Raw genomic sequence first — 11,549 nt, 5'->3', positions numbered from 1 at the left:
GAAACACAGCAAGACCTCATCCCTCCAAAAACAAGAAGATATAATTACTGATAAGGCAGAGATTTAAAAACATTATAAACTTTAACCAATACATTTGAAAACTACTATATAAATTAATAGTTAATAATCTACCCAGTAGAAAGGGAGAGGGGCAGGAGTATAGAAGATACAACGCAGAATATGAATCATGTAAGTTAGGTGACAGAAACAAAGTTTCATTATATCAGTCTTTCAATTTTTACAAATGTTTGTGTTTCCATAAAAACAGGCTTTAGAAAAAGGCAAACTTTAGGAGGAGAATAGGAAACAAAAAAAACCCAAGCATTTATTTTGCCTTTCTATAGAAGCTGTACCTCAAAGTAATGAAATAGCTGATATGGGGGTTTCTCTTACATAGAAGAAATCCAACTAATACAAGCAAAAGGAATTAGAATTACAGCTTTACCATCTTGCAGTCCCTAAAAATTAATGGATCTAGGCAATGATCAATGGATACTGCCATCAAAAGAAAAGCCACATTATGGAAGTATCCAATGCTATCAATCAAGTATTCTTACGAAAAAAAAAAAGGTAGGGGGGAAGGGGAGGCAGGGAGAAAGAAGAGAGAAAACAGAATCTGAATGAGCTCTTCTCGATTTACATGTAATTGGCAAAATTCAAAGAGCTGTTTCTTCAACAAATAAATTACAAAAAAAAAGGATGGAGAGGGAACCTGTAAAAGCCTTTATCAACTGCAATGTATGGACTTCTATACTGAAATGTTTACAGATGAAATTATATGATGACTGGGATTTAAAAGAAATCCTAGGATAGCCAGGTGTGGTGGTGCATGCCAGCTACTCAGGACGCTGCGGCAGAATTGCTTGAACCCAGGAGGTGGAGGCTGCAGTGAGCCAAGACCACACCACTGCACTCCAGCCTGGGCAACGAGAGACTCCGTCTCAAAAAATAAAAATGAAAAACTAAAAGTAATCCTAGGAGTGGGGTAAAGAACAGATTAAACAAAATTGGCCACTAGTTGCAGTTGGGTACTGGGTAAATGGGAATTCATCATAGTAATACTTGTGTATTACAAATCTTAATTTTTGGCCAGGTGGCGGCTCATGCCTGTAATCCTAGCACTTTGGGAGGCCAAGGCAGGTGGATCACTTGAGGTCAGGAGTTCAAGACCACCCTGGCCAACATGGTGAAACCCTGTTTCTACTAAAAAATACAAAAATTAGCTGGGCGTGGTGGCTCATGCCTGTAATCCAAGCTACTTGGGAGGGTGAGGCAGGAGAATTGCTTGAACCAGGGAGGCAGAGGTTGTAGTAAGCCAAGATTGTGCCACTGCACTCCAGCCTGGGCAATGGAGCAAGACTCCGTCTCAAAAAAAAAAAATCTTAACTTTTATAAAGTCTTCTCTTAGGATGCTAGAGATCTAGGTAGGTCTTTCTGGTTTCTTTTGATAAAATATATTAGGAGGCCAGATGCAGTGGCATACTCCTATTATCTCAGCATTTCAAGAGGCTGAGGGGGGAGGATCACTTGTGTCCAGGAGTTCAAGACTATCCTGAGCAACATAGTGAGAACTCGTCTCTACAAAAAATAAAAAATTAGCTGGGTGTGGTGGTGGGTGCCTATAGTCCCAGCTACTTGGGAGGCTGAGATGGGATGATTGCTTTGAGTCTGGGAGGTTGGCTGCAGTGAGCTATTGATGGCCCCACTGCACTCAGCCTTGCCAACACAGTGAGACCCTGTCTCAAAAAATAAGAGGGAAATATATTAGGGGTTAGATGTCAAACAGCTCACCAGATCAGTTACAGTGGCAAAACCAAAACTAAAACACAGTAATTAAATCTTTCTGAATCTAGTTGGATGTAAAACTGTTCGGAAGGGTAAAATTTACTTGAAAACATGTTTTTTTGTTTGTTTTTTTTGGTCAGTGAAATATTTTTCCTATAGATATGCCGTGGTCAGGACAATGCAATATATGCACATGTAAGAGTTTCATGTTGAAACTCAGTCCATGGTATCTTGGGTTCTTTATAAGAGGGCCTTACTTACTGGCTAGAATAATCTGCTGACTTAAGAAAAGAATTGGTTGCTAGCTCCTTGCTCAATTATAATAATTTTTGAAACACTCCTGGGTAACTGGTACAAAGTACATTAACCAGATACCAGAAACCCCTCCTCATACTCTTTCAGTTACCTCCTTCCCAAAGGTAACCATCCTGTTTCTGAACTTGATGTACATAAAATTATATAGTAAGTGTTTGTACGTGGCTTCCTTTGTTCAGCATCACATCTGTGAGATTCTTCCATGCAGTGGAATGAGCTTCATTTTGTTCAGTTGCATTACTATATTCTACTATAGAACTCTATCATTATGAAATCTATCCCTAATAATGCCTTTTGCCCTAAAGTGTACTTTGTCTAACATTAATGTAGTTAATAACGGTTTTATTTTGAAGACAATCTCTTAACAGGTTAGAATGTGACATTTGTATTCTGCAGGAATAAGGACTGAGCAGATAATTCTCTAATTTTAGGCACAGAATAATGATAGAGATGCTTATCAAGTGATTAGAGGGCAATTTATTCCAAAAGAAATATTGAGTTTTTCCTGTTACCCTGTCTATATCCTTAGAACAAATATAGGGGTAAAAAAATTGAGAAGGCTGGGCACAGTGGCTCACCCCTGTAATCCCAGTGCTTCCTACTGTAATCTGAGAAGGGAGGATCGCTGGAGCCCAAGACTTCAAGACTAGCCTAAGGAACAAAGTGAGACCCAGTTTCTACAAAAGTAAAAAGTAAAAAACTTAGCCAGGCACATACCTGTAGTCCCACTTACTTGGGAGCCTGAGGCAGAAGGAAGGCTTGAGCCCAGGAGTTTGAGGCTGCTTCAGCCTGAGCAACACAGTGAGACTCTGTCTCAAAACAAAACAAAAACAGAAAGAAAAATAAAAAAATAGACATTATGAATCTGCTAGGAACATTAGAATCATTACTTTTCTGGTTTCTTTATACTAGTAGAGTTGGAAACTCTACATCAGAACCCAGTGGCTCCAGAATGTGGTAATTCCAGCAAAATTATTACTAGAGTTTTATCACTTCAGCATAAACTGTTTTGATAAAAAACACACAAAGGAAAGTGATGAATTCCCATTATAGGTTGAAATAGACAACAGGAAAAAAAGCTTTGATGTAGAAACAGTAAGACTACAAATAGGTCTATCACTCCTAACTATACCTAACCCAGCATCCCAGTTCATTTATCACAAATGTTAGACATTAAACACTGGGCACAGCTTGTCTGACGATGTCCTCTTATTTCTACAATTATTCTTTTAAGTAATGGCATTTGTCTTAGAAATAATCATTGCTCTGATATGGCTATTTATCTCTAAGAGTAAAAAGGACAAATTATGGCAGGGTCTATATTCCTACATATTCACAACTAGCTGTAGGATAGTTATAGCCATATGTATTCTGAGAAGTGCCTCAGAGAGGCCTCATGATCCATATTTGGGGATTCCTATTGAAGGCAGGAGTTCAAAAGTAACGTGTTTAATTTGTGGATTTAGGCTGACATATCTACTACATTACACATTTCTAAAAGGTAAGTCACCACGTGCTTAACTCTATATTTTTCCCAACACCTAGCTCAAGTGGTGGTACAATCAGTACTCGGTGAACTGAATGAATAAAACAGTGCTATGGGACTGAATTTTGTGTCCCCCACCCCAAATTCCTATGTTGAAGTCCTAATCCCCAGAATCGCAGAATGTAACCACATTCAGAGACAGACTCTTTAAGGAATTAGGGTAAAATGAGATAATATGAGTAAGCCCTCATCTTTGACTGATGTCCTTATAAGAAGAGATTAGGACACGGACACACTCAGAAGAGCGAGCTTGTAGAAGGCACAAGGAAAAGACAGCTATCTACAAACCAAGGAAAGGCACTGGAAGAAATCAACACTGCTGACACCTTGATCGTGGCCTGCGAGCCTCCACGAACTGTGAGAAACTCATTTCTGGTGTCTAAGCCACCTAGTCTGTGGGACTTTTTTATGGCAGTCCTAGCAAACTCATACAAACAGTAACTACATTTTTTGTTAGTTTTCTGAAATTTAAAATGTGAAACGACATTTAAAAATTTTTCAGAAGTAGATAAGGCGTTTTTACCCTTCATCAGAAACATTCTCACCACTTAATGTCTTTACGTTGCAGTGAGGTATGATCATGTGGCTTTTAGGAGAAAACATAAGCACTCCAATACTGTGTACAGATCTTCAAGATCATAACCTTAGCAGCACTTGGAAGTCTGAAACTGCAACACCTGGGTGCAATAGAGTGCACTGGACCAAATCACAGAGACCTGGGCTTCCTTGCTGTTAACTGGAAATTGAACAGGTGGTCTCTTGGGTCACTGCCATGACTTAATGATGGTTATAACCCCTCTGCTGAGTAAATAAGCATTTCACAGTCAATCGAGTTTATAAAAGCCTAATATAGCCATACAGTTATTTTATCTTTTCCTGATAAAAATGCCTCATGTAAAAATACCTATTTATTTTTCCAGTATTTATGGAGACCACAGATTTTACAGGTAAGCCAGCAAAGATTAGTAGTGATTACCTAATTTTCTATTCCATTCAAAATAAATTCCCACTTCCAGGAGACTAAAATATACAATGAATGCTAAGTCTAGACTTCTGCAATCCAACAATTCTTTAAAGATCTGAGAAGTAAAACGTTTGTCTAAGGAAAAGGAATGTAGCATCAGCTAGTATCTGTGCTACCTTTTTAAAGAGGACACAAATTTGGTTTGAGATCACACCTTGTGTCTCAAAGTGTATGTATACTAATGCCGTAGGGAAGCCAAATACTGAACAAAACTGGAAATAGTGTTCCAACTGTAGTTTGGCACTGCACATATGGGGAGAAAGAGAGAAAGAAAAAGGAGAGTGAGTGTGCAAGCAAGAAAGCATGCCGCCATGCCCCTGCATTACGGGGCAGTGCCAGAGAAGGTGCATCATAGGAAGATTAGGAAAGCACTTTGCTCCTCAAAACGAGAATTATTCCTAAATGAAGACAGAGACAGTTAATAGATTTTGTGTTTTTCCCATTTTGAACATTGTTTGAATATGTGCTCACTATTCACTAACCATGACACGTTTAGATGGATGGCTATGGAAAAGAAAAGAAAATAGGACATCATTAGAATTACAGGTAAGACAAAGGGAAACCCAAAGTACAGACAAGAACACAGAAAAATTTTAAGAGAGTACAGATGTCATGACATTTATTAAAAGGCATGCTACAATGCTATATTTGTTAGGAAAAGAGATTAGAGATATCAAGTAATAGTCAGCAAATATACAAACTGAACGAAAATGGAATATACTGTAGTGTACAGAAGCTTGAATTAACCATGCACTACGCATTTAGAAAATATGTTTTTTAATATTTTATCTTCTCTTTGCATTTATAACATAATTCACTTCAACAATCACAGAATCCTTTTTTTCCAATGCCACAAACTCTGTTACAAATGAAAGCTGGTACTGCTGCTTATCCAAAATATACAAGACAATTGATGTTTTATATAAAACCACTTTATAAGTTCACTTGTTCCCAAAAACCTTTTTTTCTTTTTTGGCCTTGTTAAAAAAAATGTTGTTACAAATATTTACAGCATTTTCTTCTGTTAGACGAACATTCTTAAAAACTGAAAAGGGGAATTTTGATGAACAGACCACGTAAAACACCAGACAATGTCAGAGGCTCCTAGCTGTGCTATTTTTTTTTTTCTTAGATACAGTACTGAAAATGCCCATCAAACTCGTTATCCTAATCCATTTGTTCACACTGAAACTCACATTTTCTCTAAGTAGTCTATTCAGCAGTAGAAATTGAAAGTAAAGGCCGCTCTGCACTGGGTCTTCTTTCAGAAAGGAGCTTGGGGAAAATGCAAAATGCTTCACAGAGAGGAGTTAAAACCACAACAGTCAGTCTTTGGTCAGAGCAATGAGGTGACATTTTGATGCAAAACTTTGCTTGGTCAGCAATCTTTGTAACTGGTACTTTCTGGATATGGGATGAATTTTTAAAAGATCTGGGAAACAACAGTAAGGGGGAAAAAAGGCCAGAGTATGATTTTTTTAATGGCATCAAAAAAATAGCATTTAAATATTTGTTATTACAACTACTACATAGATCCAAGAAGTGAAAATGATACAACAACAACAAATCAGTTGACAATGCTGATTTAAGCATGCCATAGGCATCTTTCAATTATGACTATGATCACCAAGGTCACTGGACCAGACAAATATCCCTGTTCTCTGGAACATATGCCTCAGGTTACAAAAACTAAGGAAACTACCACAAAGATTTTGAGCAGCTCTATTCTTGGACCTGCACAATGCTCTACAATGAATATTATGTGATAAAGGCAAAAGTGTAACTGAGACTTTATTTATAGTTACAATTCTTTGCTTGGATGAATAGTTGGTGGGACAACATTCTTTTAAAACTATATAGTACATATTTCCTGAAAACCAGAATACTGATACTACTTTAGTCTCAAATAGGAAGAAAAGGTCAATTAAGACTACTGAAGAAGGCACATAAACTTTGGTCCTGTTTTTTCTCCCACTATAAAACCCCTCAAACTAAGATTTTAATAATTTTCTATATTTTAAACCACTCACAACTAGCTGTTAAAATTTGCTCTGAAAAAAGACTGCTAATAGTCTTGTAGATAACAACACAACTCTTTTAAAAGACAGCTGAGTTATATTTTCAAATTTTGTGCAATCTAAGTTGTATTTCTTTCAGCACAATAGTAGAGTATTTTGAGTCTGGCAGTTTTGTTCTCATTAACAGATCAAGACAAAGGAAAGGCTAAGAAAAATGCTTTACGCATCGTCACGCTGTCTCTTTTTGGTTTTAAAAATAGCAGTACACATTAGGTTTTCTAAGGGATAGGTGGGGAAAAACACATGTACTTTTGTCAATTTTTTGTCCAAAAATATCTCGTGGGAACAGAAGAGAAACTGCATGACAATATGCTAAACATGTAAGCACTGCTGACTGATGCCACGGAGACATTGAAAAGAACAGAGAGCCAGGCGTGGTGGCTCATGCCTGTAATCCCAGCACTGTGGGGAGGTGGAAGCAGGAGAATCACTTGAGCCCAGGAGTTGGAGACCAGTCTGGGAAACATGGCGAGACCCCTAAAAATAAAATAAAGTAAAATAAAAAGAAATTGAGCAGAGGCATTCATAGGAGCCACTTCTCATCAACTAAAACAGTACCCATGATTATCATACTAGGTGGAGCCAAAGGAGGCCTCACACTGTCATAAGGGAACAGGCAGGCAGAAATGATATCTCCAAAAACTGAGCTCAGCAACTTTTAACAGTAAATCAGAAACATTACTTCAAATAATTGATTTCAATATTTAGTCTTAAAGAATTTATGGCATTCTGTAAGAGCTGCTGGGTAATTCTGATACTCTCCAGTAAGTATCAATTAAGATACTGGGTCATTTTTCTATTTGTATGTTACACAAAACACATTTTACTGCTATGCAAATTATTCAAATCTCAAAGTAAATCATTTTGGTGTAATTCGCTACTGTTAAATGTGTACTGCTATTTTTTAAAGTCCTGAATATATATATTTTGTGTAGAAGTCAAGACACCTTGAAAAGTGATGACAATACTCCTTAAAAATAAAATAAACTTAAAAATAGGATACTACGGTAGATCAACAGAGAAAAACCATTGCTAGAAGATACTGAATAAATGCATGCCAAAACAGAGATACACAGATCTAGTTTTTCCACCATCCTGATATTTTTTAATCTTTTTTTACAAAAACTATGCCAACACAAATACTGTAGACCTCTATAATTCAAACAGCAAATAGCTTAATATGGACAACATCCATGTGCTACAGCTAATTTTAGACACAAACTGATGGTTTCAAACATGCTATTTTAAAACAAGAACATCCCACATCTCCAAATCTTAATTTGGTTAATTTTGTCAATAAATTAAAATGTATGTAATGTGCATATGTATATACAACTTTAGAAGAGTGTATTTATGTATATACACTTATCTACACACACACACATTCACACACACACACAAACACACCCCTACACAAATCCCTGAAAAGGATTCAAATGTTCTCTCTCAGACTTAAAAGGCCATTCCCTACTTCAAAGTTACATTCAACACCACTATGATCCCCTTCCGTTATTAGCAACTTTGCTACACTTATGCTGAATGTTATGAGAATCATGAATTAATAAATTACACAGTAATTCCTAACTTAAAGTAAATGAAATAATCCAATTTAACATGGCACTGAAAATTATAATAGTGCCTGTGTGGAAGGAAAAAAAAAGCAAGTTTTGGGAGATTTTGCAAAGAAATTTTTTTCCTCCTTCATATACCCCTTGTGTCTAGGTCAAAACTTATTTCATAAGTAAAAAAACAAAAAACTAAAAACTCCCACAACTACATACATGAGTATATCTATCTATTCAGCCAAACTGATCCACTTGAAAAGTCTTAACTTAGTATCCCTCCTTTCTATTCTACCAACTAAGTGTTGCTCAGTGGTGAGTGAATTCTGCTTTTTAAACAATCTGTATCATCTCTTGCAGTCTCTATTTTTTGGTAAAATTTCTTCTGTAAAAACCTCCCTATGTTCAAATTAATCACTGGAATACAGCAAAGAGATTGAGATTTTCTTAATTTTTACTTTTAAGAGAAGGGGTCACACTATGTTCCAGGGCTGGAGTGAAGTGGCTATTCACAAATGTGATCATAGCGCACTGCAGCCTTGAACTCCTGGGCTCAAGTGATCCTCCTGCCTGTAGCCTCCTGCCTACAGGCTCAGCCTGTAGCTGGGACTACAGGCGCACAGGCGCACACCACCATGCCCAGCAAGATATTCTTTATTCTTTTAAAAGTTGAGATGAGACACTCTGAGAATCTGAAAAGTGTAAAAGGGGTAGACAAAAAAATGACCCTTTTGACAAATTCTGCTTTAAAAAATTCTGATCAACAATTGAAGAAATAATAGCAAAGTTTCTTATTAAAAAGAAACAATTTTACATTATACAATCACTGAAGCAACATTAAAATGTACTCTTACATTCAATGAAAAAGAGAGGGACAGAGTATGAGAAATAACCCACCTTCTCATACTCCAAATACGTGGGTACTCAGTAATGAAAGTCACATTAACAAAGAAAAGCAAGTTCTCGCTTGAGGACTGAGAAAAACCAAGTAATCCTGAGACAAATTCTGATGGGTGAAAAAGATGAAACTGAGATTGCACTCTACAGCCCCAAATTGATATGCAATAACCCCTATCAGTCACAATGTAAAGAGGCCTACAGGTGTGCACTGAATTATTCCCAAAACCATTCACCCTTCCCCACACCGTCTCTGCACCAAGCACCAAAAATTTGATAAAAACTATTACTTATTGAAAACCACTTAAAATTGCAATGAAAAAAATTTTAAATCCTTACCAAAACAGAGAAAGAAAAAACAAAATGCTTACCAAGCCCACAATATAGCTTTCAAGATATTTAGATTAAACTCTAACCTATTGTATCTTAAGCACATAATAAGGCACATAATAAGAAATTAAGTAAATACACAGTAATTCTAAGTATTAGAGATTATAGTGGTACAAAAAACCCTTGAGATTAATTTTTTTCTAAAAGAAGACCTTACCAAAAATAACTTTTAAAAAATCTGTCAAACCATATGATAGACCTGAATATTTTCCTTAAGACTGTAAACTTTTTTTCTGAAAACAATTATAAAAAAGTAGTTTATAAGTAGGATTATTTTTCTTTAAAATTTTCCAAGATCATATTACTTGACAAATAAGTGTCATTTTGAAATTTAAAACATGATTTTTTCCTAATAAAATTATTAGTTATTCTGACATCTTCTTAACAGATCTTAGTTGAATTCCACTTAATTTCCCTGGGGACAGCTGAGACACTGCATTTTTCCAAATAGTCTTAAAAAGTTAAAGATAGGCATTATTTAAAGGAGTGTCTTACAGTGAAAAAAAGAAATCATTCAAAGGAAACATGCAGGTTTATAAATCTGCTTCCAACACAACTCAATGTGTTTATGCATAATAACCATCAATATATGGCAAAGATCTGATGTACTTTATAAGTGAATATAATTTCCTACAAGGGTCAGACTTCTGATTCATAAGGTTAATAACTTGGTCATAAGTGATTTAAATTACTTACATCAAGTAATTTTAGAAGTCTGTGTTTAAATTTTTTAAAAGTACAAATGAGTTTAGAAATGTTGTATAAGGCTGATCTGGACCCAAACTAAAACAATGCTAATCCTCTTCAAATCTAATTTAATATAGAGAATAAGATTATTGAAAAAAAATTTTTTTTCCTGATTTTCTTTTTCCTGAAGGTTATTTTTGTAGAAACCATGGTAAAAAGGGAAAAGAAACCTTTGACTGGCGGGGGCAGGGGGAATACAAAAAAAAAAATCCCTTGATTTTTAAAATATACTTGAATATCAAACTCAGAAAGAGTTATTTTTGTGAAAGAGGCAAAATTGGTCTTGAGCTGCTTCAGTCTATGTCTGAAGGTTTTACTGAAATTATGGTCCAGTTTTAGGAGAAAAATTCACAGAAAAGTCAGATTGTAGATTTTGAGAAGGAAACTCTGAGGTGGTGATTTTCTCCAAGGTCATGGTTATGAAGCTCAATGAGGGCCTGAATTGCTTCTTCCACAGATCCCAATTGAATGAGCGCCATTTTGCGATCTTTCCTGAAAATGGCATAAGAAATACAGAAAGTATTTAGAATGAATTTTGCTTCCAAACTCCTTCCTCCACCAGAAGACTTCACTGAACTACCTTTAAAATTTGCATACCATATTAAATAATTTTAATGTATTTCTTGAAAGCAAAGACTTACTGAAAGAATTTAAAAGCCTTCACTGAACATCCAGCTTCTATGAAAAGGTTCTTCAGATCATCCACTGTAACAGAAGGGCTGTGAAAACATCAGAGGGAGTCAATTACCTGGGCCGCATTCTCAAGTGAAGCAGATTAACTCTTGCAATCATCAAATCTCTAGAGTACATTTCAAACAGAATTATTAAGCCATATGACAAAGACTTGATTTGGAAGTTCCCTGAAAGATGTTCAAAAACTGACATGTATCCTCAAGCAATGGAATTTTGTCTCAATCCTTGCAGAAGACATGTGCAGGTATATAAAGGGCAAGAAAAATCTTTCTGTATTCTTTTTTCTTTTAATGCAGCTGTGCCTGGAATCTATATTTATTCTTATTAGTCATACCACTGGCTTTAGTAATCAACTGTAGTACTTCCAAAGTTTCCTAGCTCTGACTTGTCTGCTACAGTCTGGAGTTCCACATTTTCAACTGTTTGCAGGGTAATTCTGAATGTGTGTATGTGGCTGTCAGGCTCTAAGGTGGCCCCCAATTACTCTTGCCTGCTCATATTCATGCCCTTGT

At 36.1% G+C, this 11,549-nt stretch overlaps 1 protein-coding gene across 35 annotated transcripts in view; it reads right to left on the bottom strand.

Annotated features, from left to right (window-relative positions):
- Window positions 1–5,430: 5,430 nt before the first annotated feature.
- PTBP3 (polypyrimidine tract binding protein 3) overlaps window positions 5,431–11,549 on the bottom strand; it is a 161,300-nt gene continuing 155,181 nt past the window's right edge. For 33 of the 35 annotated variants that reach the window (XM_063787234.1, XM_063787231.1, XM_063787235.1 and 30 more), the window contains 2 exons: window positions 10,986–11,063; window positions 5,431–10,836 (listed from right to left, as the gene is read on the bottom strand). In XM_063787234.1, coding sequence (XP_063643304.1) covers window positions 10,704–10,836; window positions 10,986–11,063 — 211 coding nt within the window. In that variant the 3' untranslated portion in view covers window positions 5,431–10,703. 35 annotated transcript variants of the gene reach the window in all.

The sequence above is a fragment of the Pan troglodytes genome, chromosome 11, assembly GCF_028858775.2.
Source record: "Pan troglodytes isolate AG18354 chromosome 11, NHGRI_mPanTro3-v2.0_pri, whole genome shotgun sequence".
Taxonomy (NCBI): domain Eukaryota; kingdom Metazoa; phylum Chordata; class Mammalia; order Primates; family Hominidae; genus Pan; species Pan troglodytes.
The sequence above is the reverse complement of the archived record's forward strand: the minus strand, read 5'-3'. Positions and strand labels throughout refer to the sequence as shown.